Genomic DNA, 19,925 nt, shown 5'->3' with positions numbered 1-19,925 from the left:
CCCTAATCAAAGTTTGAAATAATGCACTTACCTCTGTCTGATCTGAGGTCATATCAGATCAGTTTTAATTGGACTGAGTGTCACCTTCAGATTTAATGTCTTCATTGGTTCCATTGACCTCATTCTTAGTATCACTGTCCTTCAAGTCTGTATTTCTGTCTTCACTCTGTTTTTCTCGACTACTGGACTTCATACTACTTTTTTTATCATCAGATGCCCTCTTTTCTGCCATGAAAGAAGACATTAACCATGGATTTCAAAGTAAAACACACTGCACTTGTGAGAAGTGGAAAGCAGGAGGAGGAACAAAGCACAAATTGGATACAGTAACAAAGTCACAGGCTTTAGAGTGACACACTGAATATACATGGAAAAAAGGGTAACAAAGTCAGTGATGCATGTGGATGCACTTCATGACTGCTTGGGCTTCCTTACTAACCCTTAGACTCAGTGTCACATTATGAATAGATTTTGCTTGTGTGTAATATGTGTATCAAGGGAAGCCACACACCTGTTATTAATCTTGGTTCCTGAAAAGGGAACCAAAAAAGGAACGAAGGCATAAGACGAGATTACTAATTAGTCTGCTATTAACTATTATTGCAGAGGGAAGAAAATAAATGAACATCCAGGAAAAACAAGCAACCATAGCTAGTTACTTTAAAACAAGGATCATGAGGAATACCAAAGTCATCTTTGATTAGATCAAATGCAATGGTGCTTGTCTGAAGTATGTGATTAATCCCTCATCTTTAAATGATAAAAGACGGGGAAGAATGACGGCTAGAGATATAAAGGCACTATTAACAAAACAAGTAAGCTACAGACTGACGGGACCCCAGCTTCTTCAAGAACTGAGTGGGCAAATAGTGAATATAAAATAGACTATATACGGCTGAAAAACTGATAAATGTAACAGAAGCAGCAAAATTTTCCAAGAAAAGTGGGGGGGGGAACATCACCCAGTTACAGCTGAGGGTTAAAATCTGTATTGTCTGTAAAACCGAATAATCATACATTTTAAAACAGAAAACACTAGTTTATCCTTTATCACTTCAAACCACGGGGCTAACCTTCTTTCCAGTAGGTGGAGACTGAAAAAACAAACTCTTGGAATCAGTATACAGACAAGAACACTGGCTCTCCCTCAGATGGATTAGTATGCCAATAGCTGAGAACCAAATATATAAAACAAGTTAAAACTTCCAAGAAATCTATTTGCAAGGTGGAGCATCTGAATTGGAATAACAATTCTACACTTTAAAAAACAGAAGGCAAAAAGTCAAGGTTTGAGAGAAAAGTAACATCTACATATAGAAAGCGTACACAACTGTTTTATTAGGACAGATCACCAAACAGCAAGGAAAAAAACAGCCAAAACCACACCCATAAGAGGAAAGACAAGTGCCTAAAAGCCACAGGAACTGACGAAGCACATCCTGCCTATAACAGCAACGAAGGGTCCTGTGGCACCTTATAGACTAACAGAAAAGTTTTGAGCATGAGCTTTCGTGAGCACGGACTCACTTCATCAGATGCTGGTCTTGGAAATCTGCAGGGCCAGGTATAAATAAGCCAGAGCAAGGGTGGGGATAACAAGGTTAGCTCAGTCAGCAAGTGTGAGGCTGACTACCAGTGGTTGACCTGGAGGTGTGAACACCAGGGGAAGGGAAGCTGCTTCTGTATTTACCCAGCCATTTGCAGTCTTTGTTTAAGCCTGAGCCGAGGGCGTCGAATTTGCAGATGAATTGTAGCTCAGAAATTTCTCTTCGGAGTCTGGTCCTGAAATTCCTTTGCTGTAGGATAGCTACTTTTAAGTCTGCTACTTTGTGGCCTGGGAGATTGAAGTGCTCTCCTACGGGTTTTTGTATATTGCCATTTCTGATATCTGATTTGTGTGCGTTTATTCTTTTATGTAGAGACTGTCCAGTTTGTCCGATGTATACAGCAGAGGGGCATTGCTGGCACACGATGGCATAAACTACATTGGTAGATGTGCAGCTATTTGTTTACATCTAGTTATTCTAGATGTGCAGCTGCACATCTACCAATGTAGTTTATGCCATCATGGGCCAGCAATGCCCCTCTGCTGTATACATCGGACAAACTGGACAGTCTCTACATAAAAGAATAAACGCACACAAATCAGATATCAGAAATGGCAATATACAAAAACCCGTAGGAGAGCACTTCAATCTCCCAGGCCACAAAGTAGCAGACTTAAAAGTAGCTATCCTACAGCAAAGGAATTTCAGGACCAGACTCCGAAGAGAAATTTCTGAGCTACAATTCATCTGCAAATTCGACGCCCTCGGCTCAGGCTTAAACAAAGACTGCAAATGGCTGGGTAAATACAGAAGCAGCTTCCCCTCCCCTGGTGTTCACACCTCCAGGTCAACCGCTGGTAGTCAGCCTCACACTTGCTGACTGAGCTAACCTTGTTATCCCCACCCTTGCTCTGGCTTATTTATACCTGGCCCTGCAGATTTCCAAGACCAGCATCTGATGAAGTGAGTCTGTGCTCACGAAAGCTCATGCTCAAAACGTTTCTGTTAGTTTATAAGATGCCACAGGACCCTTCGTCGCTGTTACAGATCCAGACTAACACGGCTACCCCTCCGATACTATCCTGCCTATAGTGCTTGAAAAAAAAAAACAAAAACCATTTACTCATGTCCAAATAGCTAACTGGAGAAGTCTTCTGATAGTGTGGCCTATCTGTCTGCCCTCAGTGTTGTGCTGCTCAGGTGGGTTGCACTCTACTGATCTTGTTGAAAAATCTTCTCTTTGTGCCTTAAAGGGATCTCCAGTGCACACATAGATCCACTGAGAAACAGAAGTCTATCTTCCCTGCAGAAGACTAGTATTCAGTACAATAATTTGATCTTCTAGGATATACAATAGACTATAATAGCCCTGTGGATGTGCTGAGTATGTGTTTTTTGGGCTTTGGACAGATAGGAAAGAACTTTTCTGGAAGATATAAACATTAACCTGTGACATGAAAGATGAAGCTATACAAAGAACTCCCATCTTCATAGACCTGAAGAACAAGATCATTACATCTTAGCTTCTCCAGTTTGCTAACCGGAACTGAGCAGATATTTGTAATAATGTGAAATGAATTTATCTTCCTTCTGCATCAGTGATACCTGCAAGCAGATGGCAAGTTCCTTCAATATAGTAATTCAAAATTATCTCAGAGTTGTATGTGTTATTGTGGATGGATGAAAAAGAGGTCTCTGTAGACATTTTATAGGCTATCTATATGATTTATGTTGATTAGTTGTGTTTCATCATTATCTAATATTGGTTGTTGCTTGACTCAATGGATGCACAAATATTTCTGGACGAATATCTGCAATGGCAACTGAACCATGCCTTCCAATGTAAATCTCACCATAACTCAAGTTACTTGATGTTCATGGAAAGCACACCCAATGAAATCTGCTCATTAGTAGAGGCCTGGAAAGACACAAAAATGGAATCTGCATCTGCAAAAATGATCCACAGATGTGGATATAAAATGGATATCCAAGTTTGCAGAGTTCTAAATACAAAATTTGTAGATATAGTTCCAAAAATGTGCTGTGGGTATCCGCATCCACATCTGAGGATTTGCAGGCCTCTTTTTACTCATTAGTCATTTTTAGCAGTAAGTAACTGAGCTCTGTTGCTAACTTTGAACATCAGACAAAAGAGTATCCTGGATGCAGTTTTTTTTTTTTTTAAGTGTGTGAACCAGACCAAAGTAAATAGTAGCAGGTGTTTCAATATCAATGCCTTCTGATGAAGGCTGAATTTGAAACAGAAGAACCTCAGAAAAACATGAACAACTTTGTGGAAACAAATTTCTAGATCAGCTCCATCTATCTCTATCAATTAGCTTAATTTCTTAAATGTAAGTCATAGTTTAAAGAAATCAATAGCTTAACCTAATTAATGTCACATATTTTAGAGGACCAAGGAAGGATGTAACTTGGATTTGTTGGACCACGAAGAACCAGTTATCTTAAATTAGTCTTAGTAACTAAATGGAACAGAAATTAAGGAAATGGAAGTCAGGAGTTCTGGATACTTGTCCAAACTCAGGCACTGACTCTCTGTAGAATGCTTGGTAAAAGTCTGTCAACTTGTGCCTCTTCATTCATCTTCAAAAACTATCATTGGTGTGGAGCTTAATTCATGTTTGCAAAGCTATTTGAGACTTCCAGAGTAAGGGCACCACCTAAGTATAATTTTCAGGCAACTTTTGCTGCTCACTTTAAAATCCTAACCCACCCTGACTACGAACGCTACTGCAAAGTCCCAAGACAGAGCACGAATTCAGACTGCAGGAGTCTTAGTGTGCACACGCACACACACAACTAAAGCCATGTCTGAACTAAATCCTTTGGTTGACAAAAGTTGCGCAGTGATCACACGTTAACAGTGTGTCTATTTCAGCACTGTTAGAGATTCAACGCTAACGACCCTACCCATAATGCCCAACTTAGTGCACGTCTTACAAAATTGGGAGTGGAGAGAAATTTAGAAATTTTTACCTTGAAGCAAAATAAACTTCCCTGCTCTCTGCAGAGGACACAGAATCCATTCTAGATTTCAGAGTTCATGTATGCCTCTACTTGAAAAACACACATCTCATTAGCATTATAGCCTTGTTCCACAACCCCATTCTGTTTAATACTACTATGATGATTTACTAAATAGACCTTTTATCTCCCCAGTCTGGTATTAAACCACTAAGATTAGCTGCAGCTGAAAAGACCTTGAGCTTAGTTTTGAGGGGAAGGAGATAATAAGTATCAAACGAAGAGCTGGCTAGGGAAAAAAAAAAAAAAAGAAAAAGAGTTCACTGAAATCATACACCCCTATTCATAAAACTAATCAAAAGAAATGGAAAGCTGTAAACCTATAAATCTCAATCGAGAAACCAATCTGAGCAACATGCATGAAGTTGTAAGTATGTCTGCACACGCACACGCGAACGAACACACACACACACACTCTCTCTCTCTAAGTGAAGGATGAAAGAGGACTCGCACAATTGAATACCAAATATCTGCTTCATAACCAAGATCAAAGAAGTAGCAAGCAGATTTATCACATGGTAAGAAAATTAAAGTGGGTATGCATAGGCCTAGCATTAGACCCGACCTTGAGCAACAGTGAGCAAGCAAGCAAGCAGTAAAGCATAAAGGCTTGCAGAGTGCTCACAACTAAGCAGAACAGACTGGAAAGGAAACCAAATATTGAAAAGCGTTTGAGTATAAATTTTAAAAAAAGTTTTATTGGCCTAGAAAAAGTCAAGTAAGAAAATATTTGAAGTGTTATCCAAATTTTGAGTAACAGTCCTCAGAGTTTACTGAAGAAATGGAAATATAAGAGCAGGGCAACCAGGCAATCATATAATCCACATTTATATGCAGCACCATTCATCCGTGAGGCACTCCAAGTACTTTACAGATATACAGATATCATTTTACCCATCTTTCATCATTGCCCACCATTTTACCCCCAACTGAAATGACACCACTCTACAGTGAAATGTGCCAGCTGTTTGAAAGCACACAGCAACCCAAAAGGGTTTATAAAAGGAAGTGTATGCAAATGAAGTATAAGAGAAATTTAAAAACAGGCATTCAGCCAGGATATGGGGATTAACACAGAAGTACCATGGGTCTTTCATATTCACAGGTGGCCATGACCACTTTTTTTACATCTTTTATGAATGATGGAATCTAGCAGCACAATTTGACAAGAGATTATGCTGGAGCATTGGAGCAATATTGATTCAAAGGGAAAAGAGCCACCTTCTGAACTTTAGCTTTATTATTAGACATTGCAGTGGTGGGCAACTTGCAGCCAATGGCCTGCATGCAGCCTATCGTGGTTATTCTATGTGTGGACTGTGCACCCCTCCTTTGCCATCTTGCTCTGAGCATCTTTCATGCTGGGGCCGTTAGACAGAGAAGACGAAAAGGGTATGATTGAAACATACAGAAAATAAAGATCTTGTAAGATTGCCCCTCTAAACCCCAATCAGGGAAGCTAATTAAAGGTCTTACTGAAGTGCCTAAAGGCAATAAGGATAACTCACGTCTAAGTACAACAGTAGAAGATGTAGTCAGATATACTGAGCAGCGTGCGGGGTTTTCCAAAGCCAAATATCCAGATGTCAATGGCCTAAAACCCTCATGAATGTTTTGAAAACTTACAGTAATGTGCTTGTTGTTGAGAAGTATTATACTGGGTAAAGTACATGAAACATATTTTACAAGGAGGAAATGAAAAGAAAAGTGCCTCAAAATTAAGCAATAATGACATACAGGGTGCTTAAAATCTCTGAAGGGATCCCTTGACTGAACAAATAGGACGTATCTGGGATAGTAACAGTTCTGCTCATCTTGAGATCTCACACAAACTAACCTTTTTCTTTAGATTTCCTGTCTTGTTCTCGATCTCTGCTTTTGCTTCTGTGCTTGTAGGATTTTCGATCCCGACTTTTTGATCGTCTCCTGTCCCGACTGCGAGACCTATGTTTTCTTTCTGATCTGTCATGGCTTCTGCTTCTTCGGCGATCTCGACTCCTTACATTTAGTAATTGAAAGAGACAGAAAATAAAAGCTATTGTTTACAACTTCATTAGTTTGTTACAAGATTATCATTCTGCTTTAATAATGTCAGCTTATAAGAAAAGTTTAAATATTTATCTGGAATATCAAGTGATTCTTATATACTCTTTTCTTACAGAAACATTTGTCAATATTTAACAAGTCCTCTGTCCACCCATCTCTGCCTTCAGTTACTCAACATTCATAGGTACACAAAATAATTCTCAGGTAGAGCTTAAATATTGATTAAAAATATTTAAAAATAATTAGTACATAAACTTTATGATGGAAGTGTATGTCAATCATCTTGCTTAAAATCATCAACATTTATAAAATCACAATGTTTTCATCCACTTCCAATACACAAGTGAGTTTTAATACTTGGCGGTTTCACTTTTCATTCATCCTTTGAAACAGAAAAAACTCCCCACCTCTGGAGAGATTATATCGGACCTGACAAGCAAGCAGTTTGACCCAGAGTAACAACTCCCACAGCTTCTGCTAACCGATTACATAATTTTAGATCAACTGTCCAAAGTCATGCTCTATTCTCCTGTTTGAATGCATCTCCAATTTTGGCTCTTTTAGTGCTTAATATTTAATGGCACAAAATAGGGTCTCTTTTTAGTAAAGTCTCTACTTGGTGTTGAACATGAATTGCAATAAAATATTTTCTGGTTCTCAATGAGACTGTATTGTTACAGTACAAAACCAGAACAGATATCAATGTAAAGAAATGTCATCAGGATTTACAGAATTCAGCCCATTATGTTACAGAGTTAACACTTTCTGATCAAATGAGAGGAACTGAAACGTACATGAGTGAAGAAGCATTCATCATCATCAACCATGGGTTCAGCATTGTTCAGTGATTATAGAGTAACTCATAACTGGGGAGGCCTCATGTTAAACATTCTACCCTACTACAAATTTCCTGCGTGACCAATGCGTTTCATAAATCAGGGCTACACATTCTGCAGTTACATACTACTACAGAACTATAAAACTTTAGACATATTTACTCTTATGTGGCGTTGCATGCACATGGTATAAACTGCAGTGTAGTTAGGTACAGCTGAGTTGAGCAGAGCACCCTACATACTCAAACCTGAGGGTATACATAACACATGGTGGTTCTCTGCATGCCCAAGTAGTGCCTCCTGTACCTAGACTTCTATTTTGGCAGTATAGATTTTCTCTGCCACAATAAAAATCTTTTTTGGGAGAGAAAGAGTGGAGAAAAGCTCCAGCAGCTACGTGCTGCTTGACATGTAGTGCCTATAACCTTCACACTGCCATAAAAGTGTACACCAGGACTTTGTTGGGTCAGTAGGTCAAATACATTATAAACACTGGGGCTCTCTGCATTCTGTCATTTTCCCCCACAAGCTCCCTTTATGATATCCTTTCAAATTCTCTTTCAGAAGCTCCACGGGACACCATGAAGGAGCCCAATACTCTCCTCCTCCTACCATCGTCACTCCCCTAATGCCTTTGTCCCACATTCTTCCCCCATACCAAGTGCTCTGGGTGCCCCCATTTTCCATACCAATCTTATTTCTTTTCTGTGAATATGGTAAATATCTAGAACACTCCCTGAATTTTTGATTGTTAACTAGATGCAGTATTTATTTATGATGATAGACTAAGACTCTGCTATAAGTTATGGAGGTTTGCCTAGGGGTTGGTTACTTACTAAGTATAAATCACATAACATATGTATCCAGAGCAAGGCGGGCTACAATGTATACTTGTTAACCATGTTCAGTGCGTGTTATTCCTATAACCCACCTCTGCGCCGTGGATGAATTATATGTGCTTTCTTTCTTATCCTGTGTAATTTGGCTTTGTTTGGTTTTGTTCAAAATTGTTACAAACAGCTAAACAGAGAAATGCAATTGAGTTAAGGTAAGGGTTCTTGTCCTAATCAGTCAACAAAACTCTTGACAGCAGCCACTCCTTTACAAGTCTGGAAGTTTGGAATCATACAGCTTAGAGGTCCTCACAAGCACAGAAGCACCTGTAAGTTCACTTGAAAAGTCAATGGCACCTAATTAAATTACCTGCTTCGCCTTCTCTCTCTGCTTCTTGATCTTTTGTGGTCCCGTGACCGGCTGCATCTTCTGTCAGATGTTCTGCTTGAATGTCTGCTACGGGAACGACTCCTCTTACGTCTTTCTCTGTCACGAGCCCTCTCTTTTTCCTTTTCTTCTTCCTCACGTCTTCTCTTCCTTTCCCTCTCTTCTCTTTCACGTTCCCTCTCTTTCTCTCTCTCTTCTCGCTCTTGTTTCTCTTTTTTTAACTTGTCTTCACGTTCAGGTTCTTCAGTTCTTTTCCTTAATTTTTCCTTACAAAAAGGAAATGCCCACAGCAAGTATTTAATGAAGATAAAATGTATTCAAAAGACACTACTGAGCATCGTTAAACCTAACTGATCATTTAAAAGGGTGAAGAGGCATGCTAGATTTAAACGAGCTACACAAGTGTCAAACCAAAGCATAACCCACTTAGCAGCTGTACAGCTAGGTCAGCTGTGCAAGTCATTTGATTATCAGGGTAACTAATTCACTTACACAGTATCTAAAATTTCAGATAAAAAAGATTTGGAGGCCCTTACAAAGCAATCCTTGTAGACAGAAAATCCCTATGATTTGTGGAGGAAATCCAAACTGGAAAATAAATCTATTTTGTAGTTCTGACAAGAGAAGACTTAAGATGTCACTATAAATTCATCTGAAATTAATTCTTAAAAGCTATTTTTATTAAAGCAGATATGTTTAATATATAAAGTATAATGATAGTACAAAAATTCACAAGTTAAAGGCAATCTACACGTAACACCATAGTAGTGCAGCTGCAAGGCTTCAGTAAAAATGCTGCCACAGTGATTTAAGAAACTTCTTGTCAGTGCAGTTAATTCAGACATATGAGAAGTGGTGGTCTCACTGAAGGGAGAAGCCCTCCGATTGACATAGTGCTGTCTATAAAGGGATTATGGGCAGTATAACAGCATCGCTCAAGGGTATGGATTTCTGCACAGGATGATGCTAAACTCTGTTCGAGTTCATAAACTCAGAGTTCTATTGCACTAGAACTTAGCTTCAGTTCTCAGTCCTACCATTTTGCGATGCAGCCCCAACTGCCTGGCATTACATCTCAAAACTGGGATTCTCTAGTCCGGTAACATTCTCTGGTCCCACTAATAAGCAACCAGGGAGCTCACTTAGTCAACAGCAGCAGCTAAAAGGGAGTTTTGTGTAGCAGTTTGAAGGAGGCTAGACACACTTGGCATTCTTTAAAATGTCTTTGAACTAAACTAAAAACAAAACTACCCAATTTAAATAAAAACCCTAACACGAATCTAATTATGTAATCTAATGTAGGAGGAAATGCAGGAAGAAGCCCACCAGCAGAGAGGGAATTATCTTGTTTATTGCACCTGATGCAGCATATATTATTACTTGCTCCGTACACAGGAGGCATATATGTGCATTTGCTGCAGGGAGCTTCTGGGTCCTCAGAGATACCATATGGGCTTTGGAAGCCACAGAGCAGAAAGGGAGGTAGATATGTACATGAAGCTTTCCGGGACACTGTATAACTGTCCCACCTCCATTCAGACATCCCCTGTGTTGTTGAGGAGGGTGAAAAACTTCAGGAAAGAGAAATTTCAGCTGGAGCAGAGGGAAAGTATTCCCCAGTTGGGACTCTGGTATCCTCTTGCAGCGATGATACATCTCTGGGGGAAGGAACTCCAGTCATGAGGAAAAGGCAGGTGTTAGTAATGGAGGATTCAACCATTAGAAACAGACAGGTGGGTTTATGATGACTGGGAGAACCATATTGTGATTTGCCTGCCTGGAGCAAAGGTTGTAGACCTCTTGAGACATCTAGGTAGACTAATGTGTAGTGCTCGGGAGAAGCCACTGGTCATGGTACAAAGGGAAGGGTAGGAGAGAGGTTCTGGAGGCCAAATTTAGGCTGCTAGGAAAGAGACTGAAATCCAAGACTTTCATTGTAGCGTTCTCTGAAATGCTTCCAGTTCAACATGCAGGGCCGGGTAGGCAGAGACTCAACGCATGGATAAGATAACAGTGTAGGGAGGAGAGGTTTGGATTCATTAGGAACTGGGGAAACTTTTGGGAAAGGGTGAGCTTATAAAGGATGGATAGGCTTCACCTAAACCAAAGGAGAACCAGATTGCTAACACTTAAAATTAAGAAGGTCATAGAGCAGTTTTTAAACTAAGGACTGGGGGAATGCTGATGGGCGCAAAGGAGCACATGGATCAGACACACACATCTCTTAGAGAAGGGTCTATTAATAGGGATTTTGCATGGTCTAGTAAGGAGGAGAGGATTGAAGATGATAAAATATGGGTAAGATCAGATGAGAAACATTCAAATGAAAAAGATTAACATCAGGAAATGGCAGACAGATAAATAGAGACAAATTTTTCAAGTGCTTATGCACAAATGCTAGAAATCTAAATAATAAGATGGGTGAACTAGAGTGACTCATATTAAAGGAAGATATTGACACAATGGCACCACAGAAACTTGATGGAATGTGGAAAATCAATGGAACAGTCATACCAGGTTACAAAATATACTTGAAGCACAGAACAGGTCATGCTGGTGGGGGAGTGGGACTGTACGTGAAAGAAAATGTAGACTCAAATGAAGTAAAAATCTTGAATGAACCAGAATGTTCTACAGAATCTCTATGGCTAGTAATTCCATGCTCTAATAAGAATATAGCAGTATGGATATATTATCGACTACCTGCCCAGAATAGTGATAGTGACTATGAAATGCTAAGGGAGATTAGAGAGGCTATTAAAATAACTCCCTCAGTTTGGCAAACTCCCTCATTTAGGACCAGTCAGGTCCTGAGGGTGCTGGAACAGTGAGGTGAAACCTTTGTATTGATTTCAAATTTAAGATAAAACCCTGATAATGTCAGAAGTTCTATATTTGTGTGACAGCATATTTCCATTAAACTGAAAACACACAAGCATGTCTCTTTTTAAACTGAATACTGTGCACAGAAGATTCATGAAAATTCCCTTATTATTTTATATCAATTCCAAATATGTCCTTATAGTGCTTCCCTGAGAAGATGTAAGATACTTGTACTTGTAAAGCATTTGCTGGTCACAATCTTGTCTATGGGGAAGTGTATGAAACTGTCCTGGGCTGTCAAATAAATACAGAATATTTTAATTAACTTATTGCTATGAATATTTTAATCAATGTATTTGTAATATTCAGGATGGTGCCCGTTTGGATATGCCCCTGTGAACCAGGAAAGAGCATTTCACCAGTGGAGGGATTCAGCACAAAAATCCAGGCATAATTTTATTGATTGGTATTTGAGTAAAATTTTCAAAAGCACATAAGTAATTTAGATGTCTGAGTCCCATTCACAACAGCGACATAGGACATTTTGGAATCTAAAGTTCAACTGCTAAAATTACTTTTCACGTTTTAATACCAAACAAGTCAAAGCTGTCAATGTCTGACTGCCAAAAGATGGATTTTGAGAACCTGAATTTATATACATAAGTGTTCTGCTGATGATCTGGTTCTGAAACAGTTTATACAGAAAGAATTTCAGTTTACCTTTAACTACAGAAGTTATACTCACTTTTAATTCTTCTACAGTAGCTTTAATTTTGGCATAACCCATGTGCTGTTTTCCCATCAAGTGATCATCTACCCTGGATTGTGCATCTCCTACTATTAAAAAGGCTCCACAGACTTCACAAACTTCCATTTGCTTTTCTTGAGCAGCAAAGCTTTCAATTGTCTGGGAAAGAAGATAGTGGTTATTAGAAAGAACAACAGAAAAGTTTAAACTTGAGCCAAACTTTATCAACTGCACTTCTACTGTTGTGAAATTATGAATTTCAGTTTCAAAAAGCTTACAATTACTTGCTTTAACTTTCGGAGGGGTAGCCGTGCTAGTCTGGATCTGTAACAGCAATGAAGGGTCCTGTGGCACCTTATAGACTAACAGAAGAGTTTTGAGCATGAGCTTTCGTGAGCACAGACTCACTTCATCAGATGCTGGTCTTGGAAATCTGCAGGGCCAGGTATAAATAAGCCAGAGCAAGGGTGGGGATAACAAGGTTAGCTCAGTCAGCAAGGGTGAGGGTTACTACCAGCAGTTGATCTGGAGATGTGAACACCAAGGGAGTTCTGAGCTACAATTCAGCTGCAAATTCGACGCCCTCGGCTCAGGCTTAAACAAAGACTGAGAACGGCTGGCTAAATACAAAAGCAGCTTCCCCTCCCTTGGTGTTCACACATCCAGATCAACTACTGGTAGTAAGCCTCACACTTGCTGACTGAGCTAACCTTGTTATCCCCACCCTTGCTCTGGCTTATTTATACCTGGCCCTGCAGGTTTCCAAGACCAGCATCTGATGAAGAGAGTCTGTGCTCACGAAAGCTCATGCTCAAAACTTTTCTGTTAGTCTATAAGGTGCCACAGGACCCTTCGTTGCTGTTGCTTTAACTTGGCACTACTGTGAAATAGCCTACATGTTTATGCTATTTTGAACAATAAGTCAAAAGAACACAAAACTCCCACGAGCTGCAAAATTAATCATGTTAATTCAATGATTTGAACGGATTAAAAGCAGTTTTCACCTTATAGTAAGTACTTAACCGTGGAACTTGGGAAATAAATGCTTCTTCACTATCAAGCATATAATGCCTATTATCTGCTGCTAGAGCTGGTTTCATAGCAATAGTCAATGTCTGTTCTACCCTGCAAAGGAAGAAACCAGACTATATGACAAAAGCTTTGGAGACTTCCAATGGAATACCCAAGAAGAAACATCTACAGTGACACAGAAAGAAAGGTGGGTTTGATGCTTTCATGGCGGACTTTCATTTTTAAGAGGATAATGGTGAAAATATAACTCAAAGTAGACATACGGCAATATAAACTTACCCAAATGTCACTACACTACATTTGCAGCCCAAATCCAAGAGATCATTCCCGTATAGCATTAATACATACTCCTGTGTACATTCTGGTTTGAGCACAGTTCCAGAGCAAGGGACTAGTGAGCTCTAATTTAACTTTGAACTTCACTGCTGCCAGACCACACAACAGAAATGTTCCCTGTAAGCTGAGCACCTGGGTGGCCAACCATGAGATTCAGATGCCACCTAGCTAATCTGCAGAAGTACCCAGAGCCAGCAGCATGTACTTCTGCTGGTGACACACATCTGCACATGACTCAGTACTAATAAAATTTATTCCACATACAGATGGAAAAAAATAAAGAGAACATTGCCTGGCAGTAGATGTTTAACCTTTTTATTTCAATTTTCCCCAACAGTAAAATCTATAGAGATGAATGTTTGCTTAGCTCTCAGGAACATGGCAAGGAGCTGTTAATATTTGCAAAACATTCTGAAGATGATGTCAAATTCAAGCCTGGTAAGCAGATGTACTGCCACTGATTGCAATGACATCACATTGACTCCACCACTTCTAAACATGAGCCATATCATTTAATTTCTTAAAAAGAGAAATTTATGAGAATATATCATCTTGATATGTTAATACTCAGTATGGCAAAGTTCAACACTGGAGGGTGCGAAATAGTAGAACAAGTCTAGGAAACAACTAGAGCTGGATGAGAGGTTTGGACAAACAAAAATGAAAACTATCAGGAAAAGTCTCAATACGTATTATGAATTTCAAGATCGATGTTTCATTTATAGATCTGGAAAATCATTAGTTAAGACTGCTGTTCCCTTTAATTTTTTCCATCCATGGGCAGAACAAAGTTTATTATGTGCACCAAGGCATGTGCTGATGTGTACCACCAGCAAAAACAAATGCTGCTTGCTGGCCGTGGGCACTCTGCTATTCAGCTGGGTGGCATACGAATCTCTACTGGGTGGTTACCCAAGTGCTCACCTTACAGAGAACACTGGTTAAGGCCCTAAAATATTCCAGGACATGCTACTTCCAAACCACAAGAACAGGACTTTCTGCAATATTCTCAGATTGTCTGATATATAAGAGAAATATATACTGTACATACATTTCTAAGGGTACTATCAATTCTTCTGGACAATGACCTCTAATGAGTAAAATTAATACCATATCCACTTTACAGTAATGAGTTTTTAGAATCACACTAGATTTTGAAGATTTCCATATCCTCCTAAATTAGCCTCACTGAACTATATTATGGTTTTACTTAAGAATGGCCATAATGGATCAGGAACAACAGTGACCAATGCAAGGTGCCCCAGAGGGAATGAACAGAACAGATAATCATCAAATGATCCATCCCCTGTCACCCATTCCCAGTTGCTGGCAAACAAACGCTAGAGCAGAGGTTGGCAAGATAAGGCCCATGGGCTGGATCCTGCCTCCCAAGCCTTTTAATCTGGCCTCTGGCCAGCCCATGTAGCTGCAAAAGCAAAAGGTGGAGTGTGTGCGAGAGAGAGAGAGAGAGAGAGAGAGAGAGAGAGAGAGAGAGTGTGTATGTGCGCGCGCACGCGCGTGAGAGAGATTGAGATCTAGATCTTTTCTTGAGTGATGGCAGCTCCTCTGACCTCTGCATACAAGAGCATTAGAATTAAAGAAAGTGATTTAGGAATTAGTGCGAATGCAACATCAAATAATAAAGACTTAATGAGGTCCAACTTTAAACATGTAACCTTCAAGGAATCAAGTAGGCTAGTAGTTTAGAAGAAAATTACAGAAAAGCAAGAGATTATCTACTATGATACACTCCGTGAGAAGTGACAGATGTGGGGGAGATTTAAAGAAGAGAAGCTGCTGACAGCCAGATTCTCGAACACACTCTGGTTTGTTAAACATTGCTAGAGTTAAGCGTCTATCACAATAAAATCTGTATTCACATTTCTATTTTTAGCTGTATTTCTGACTTTCCTCTAAAAATCTTTAAAATGATTTGCTTCACATTGGAGGGGTCCAAAGAACTAATGGGGCATGGAAGGGTGAGAGACAGCAACAGATAGATGTCAAACTTCAACTACTTTATGGTCTCCTTTTTCACTACAAAAAATAAAGTCTCTTAACCGTTACAAATCACGTGATGTCAGAATGACTTTTCAGAGTGCCACTACAACAGCTATGAGAGGGGACTTCCTCAATTCATTTCAGTGGGTGCAAAGCCAACTCAAATGTTTGTACTTTAAATTACTCTGTGCTCCTTGAGGCATGCAGGAAAGGTTACGTATCATATCAAGATCTCAACTAGCATTTCCCCACATGGGGGTACAGAAAAAAGATGACTAGCCTATCAACAATATGTGATCAAGCTGAAGACACATGCAACTGTTTATCTCTTTCAGAAGAATGCTTGATATTTTCAACTCTAAGACATTTTGGCCCAAGCAATGCTGAGAGAGAAAGGTAAAAGTTAAATATATTAGAAACTTGCAAAAAAGGGAACACTTCATTTTCTGTGGTTTTGAATTTTTTCAATTTCCAATTCAGTTTTTATTTCAGGTTTTTCCATTAACTTAGAATACATTTCCTTTCTAATTCTTTAGCTATGAAAATATCCTTGATGTTTCACCATCTGTAAATTATTAATACGTATTCAAATCTCCCAACTCCAACTTAGTTTTGGTAAGGAAAACGAACCTATATGAGTTTACAAATTAAATACAAGACTTAATTACCTAATGAAGTACAATATATTGAATAAACCTAACTGGAGTTTTAAATTAATAAATGTACTATATGAAATACAAGCTGGGTTTTCAGAAGGGGCAGTAATTCAGTCTGTTAATGAAAACCAGAAATTTGAAAAGAAAGTGATAACTGAAGTGTTGTAACTTTTCAAGCCTCAGATTACATGAAATGATAAACCTATTTGGTCATGTTCTGCTGTTGCACTGAGCTTTGAAATAAGCCTAATATGCCAACAGATACAACGTATACTCACTGAAGTTGTAGACCTCAGTAACTCCCTCTCTTCTTTCAACTGTTCAACAAGTTTCATCATTCCCTGGGCCTCTTCCACTTTTCCTTCAGAACCCAATTCTTCAATCTAATGGAGAATAAAAACCCCATCAGGCTCTTTTAATCTGAACATTTGATTAGAAGTTATTTTAGAAGGTGACATTTACCTGTTGTAGAAGTACATCAATTTTGTCAGTTAAGACCTGAATTTTCTCTTCATTTTTGCCCGTAGGTCCAGCTGCCTGTTAACCAAAAAAAAAAAAAAAAATCAGTTCCTACTCAAAGGATATTTTAAATATAGTTTCTTAAAAGAAACACACACACACACCCTATTAATATTTCTTCTCTTGAATTACATATCTGATATCAGATAAATAAGTAGATCCAACTACAAATTAGTTCAAGAGCTAGAACGTGCTGTATTATAACAGTGTTGGGGGAAAAAAAATTTACTCCCCTGTAAGCCTGCTTCTCTGAAGGAACCATACATGATTGTAACTCCCGAGTTTTAACTTGATAGCACAAAAATGGAAGAATACCCCAATTCTTAACAGTCAACCCTGAGAACAGCAACAACAGGGTAGAGTATGAACTAGGCCCCTGACAACCATGCATGATCTTCTGCAGAGGTCATTCAAATACTTCTTTGCTCTGCTTAGTTCTTTTTAGCACAACAGTTCCCAGAAGATAGACTGAGAAGTCTAATCAAACCATCACCCTCAAAAAATACGCATCACAACTAGATGTCAAGTTCACAGAACAGTGCTGTGTCAATACATGGCCTAAACTCCAATTAACAGCCTGACACCCCTCTAAGACAAAAATGCTAGAGGCATACCATTGACATTGCCTTGAGCCCAAGAGAAAATGTTGCAAGCCACTTAAGAGTACTATTAGCCTAGCTAACGTAATGTAAAACAGAGGGCAATACATTTAGACATAAGATGAATTACATTCCCTTTACACTGATTTGTCAACTCTATAAAAAAAACTAATAGTAAATCTATGGCACAGGGGCTGCAACAAGACAGCAGTAGTGCTCCGATATACCACCGCAGTATAGATATTTGCTGCAACAGACAAATATGAATTTTCTCTTGCGGTAGAAAATTCATCCCCAAAAGGCAGTGTCAGGTTGATGGAAGAATATCTAGGGTCATCCAGAGAGGGGGCTGGGTCAACCTAATGTTGCACAGCCCATGAAATTTTTCAAAGCCATAAGCAACGTAGTTAGGTCAAATAAGTTTTAGGTGTAGACTAGGCCTAATTGATTTTCTAAACTCTGTCCACGTGGGAATGCAAACATCCCCAGACCCCGTGTGCTGAATTCAGCTTCCCTTGGTTGAGAGTAGTTTGTGAAGAATATTACAAAATTAACAGTCTTATCAAAGCAGAACTCTAACTTCCCTTTTGGAATTAATTTGACAGGATGTAGGACGACACTCTGGAATACAGAGACAGGAAGTTCACCCATTAAAATCTGCATTTCACTCTTGTCCTTACAAATGCAATTAAAAATGCTATTTTTAACAGGAAGAGCCTTCCATCAGGCAAGTCCACCTTCATCAGGCAAGTCCATCATCCCTGTCAAATAACTTCCCTGCTAATTACTTATTTTGCTACATAATAAAACCAAAAGCTAAGTGGAAACTATGTGTGTTATTGGAGATTGCTCTGAACACAGAGGACAAAAAGCTGCAGCTATCTACAGAAAAGGGAAGCACAGTTGCTTGGGTCACAGTAGCCTTTTATACCATTGGCTCCTGATGGTCAGAGGTCATGTAAATCACAAGAGCCTCTGGAAAGCAGCAAATTCATCCTGTAGTGAACATTTCACATTCAGAGTCCACTTTGAAGAACAATTCTTTTCTCCAATACATGCTTTTGAACTTACACCTGATGACTGCTGGTTCTGGGACAGGGCCAAACGAGCATGGCCTCTTCGTATCCTCCGTTCTACCTCTGCAAGTAAGCTCTGTAAATACCGCAAGAAGTCTCTTTCATAGCCCACTTTCATAAAACGAGAGCTCTTCTCATACCTGATTAAAGATACACAAAAAAACATTTTTTAAAAACTGTATGATCCAGAGTCTTTCTGTAATATACACAGGTGTGACAAACATGTGAAACTACTATGTTTTAACAGCTCTGGCAAAGATTACAACTTTCTAAATTATACTGGGGCTGCCTCAGAGCAGGGGAATGGACTAAATGATCTCGAAGTCCTGTCAAGCCCCAGATTCCTAAGTTTTTTTAAAACTGTGTGATTTATTTACATTAATTTCCATAGAAAAATCAACAAGGAAAAATACAATCTCATATATGAAGCTACTCTTAATAATAAATTTTCCTCTTCTCTGATTGGTTTTATGTACTCTAACTTGACCAAATTAAAGCACCATTATTATTATTATTACTACTGTATTAACATATTCTAAAACAACTTAAACACTCACTGTTTACGCAGATTTTCATCATGAATTTTTTCACATGGACCTGAAAATAAAGTAAAGCAAGACTGAGCAAACACTATGGAAAAAGACACTAAAAAAACCCCAGAAAATTGTGTCAGCATGCTTTTGGAGCCAGGTTCACAAAAAGATATAGGCTCCCTAACTACCACTGTAGGCACATAATTTCCAGAATTGGGTTGCACTAGTAGTCACAAAACCCACAACTCATCTGTCACCTAAATTTGTGGGCACAGAATTACTGTACCAGAGAGAGAAAAAGCACATACAAGCATAAACATAATTTTGTAAAGTGCAGGCTACAGAATTCACCTGGGACGTGGGAAAGCCAGGATCTGTTTCCCTTGCACTTTAATGAATTTGTTTATCCAGCGGAACAATTTCACAGTACAGGCTCAGTTTTATTTGTATTTGAAAAATCTATAGTCTCCAAAAATCTGGCTACATGCCAAACTTTATCAAAGGGATAGAGATGGATCTGGGGTTGTGCAAATCATACTTTGCTATGGCAATGTTCTTTGCTGCAAGACCACTGGGCCAGTGGCAGCTCCCATGGACTCAAAGTAAGACTCGCTGCTGATTTCAATCTCTGCCCCTAAAACAGTCTCCCTGTCTGGCCTGGCTGCTCCCAGAAACTGTGGCCAATGGTAGTTGCATGGACAGTGCCAGCAGCAGACCCAATGCTCCTCAGCCCCAGGGCACATTTACTTCTTCTGGAAGCAGTGTGGGGCCCACGCTGGCTGAAGTAAATGTCACCTCCTCCTGTACCCCATCATTGTCTTCTGGAGCCAGCATCCAATGCCACCTCTTACACTCCAAAGCTCCAGACCAGTGAAGGGGAAGGGAGAAAGGAGAGAAGATGACTGCT

General features: G+C 39.3%; 1 protein-coding gene across 5 annotated transcripts in view; it reads right to left on the bottom strand.

Annotated features, from left to right (window-relative positions):
- Nucleotides 1-19,925, bottom strand: part of LUC7L3 (LUC7 like 3 pre-mRNA splicing factor) — a 38,031-nt gene that overhangs the window by 2,856 nt on the left and 15,250 nt on the right. For 4 of the 5 annotated variants that reach the window (XM_075014354.1, XM_075014356.1, XM_075014357.1 and 1 more), the window contains exons 3-10: nucleotides 19,043-19,082; nucleotides 18,481-18,625; nucleotides 16,754-16,828; nucleotides 16,570-16,674; nucleotides 12,264-12,425; nucleotides 8,678-8,961; nucleotides 6,430-6,590; nucleotides 85-225 (exon numbers count right to left, since the gene is read on the bottom strand). In XM_075014354.1, the coding sequence (XP_074870455.1) occupies nucleotides 85-225; nucleotides 6,430-6,590; nucleotides 8,678-8,961; nucleotides 12,264-12,425; nucleotides 16,570-16,674; nucleotides 16,754-16,828; nucleotides 18,481-18,625; nucleotides 19,043-19,082 (1,113 nt within the window). Of the gene's footprint in view, nucleotides 1-31; nucleotides 226-6,429; nucleotides 6,591-8,677; nucleotides 8,962-12,263; nucleotides 12,426-16,569; nucleotides 16,675-16,753; nucleotides 16,829-18,480; nucleotides 18,626-19,042; nucleotides 19,083-19,925 lie in introns of all 5 variants that reach the window. The other variant, XM_075014359.1, reaches the window with a different exon arrangement.

This window comes from Carettochelys insculpta, chromosome 20 (assembly GCF_033958435.1).
Source record: "Carettochelys insculpta isolate YL-2023 chromosome 20, ASM3395843v1, whole genome shotgun sequence".
In the NCBI taxonomy this organism is placed as follows: domain Eukaryota; kingdom Metazoa; phylum Chordata; order Testudines; family Carettochelyidae; genus Carettochelys; species Carettochelys insculpta.
This window is presented reverse-complemented; position numbering and strand designations above follow the sequence as displayed.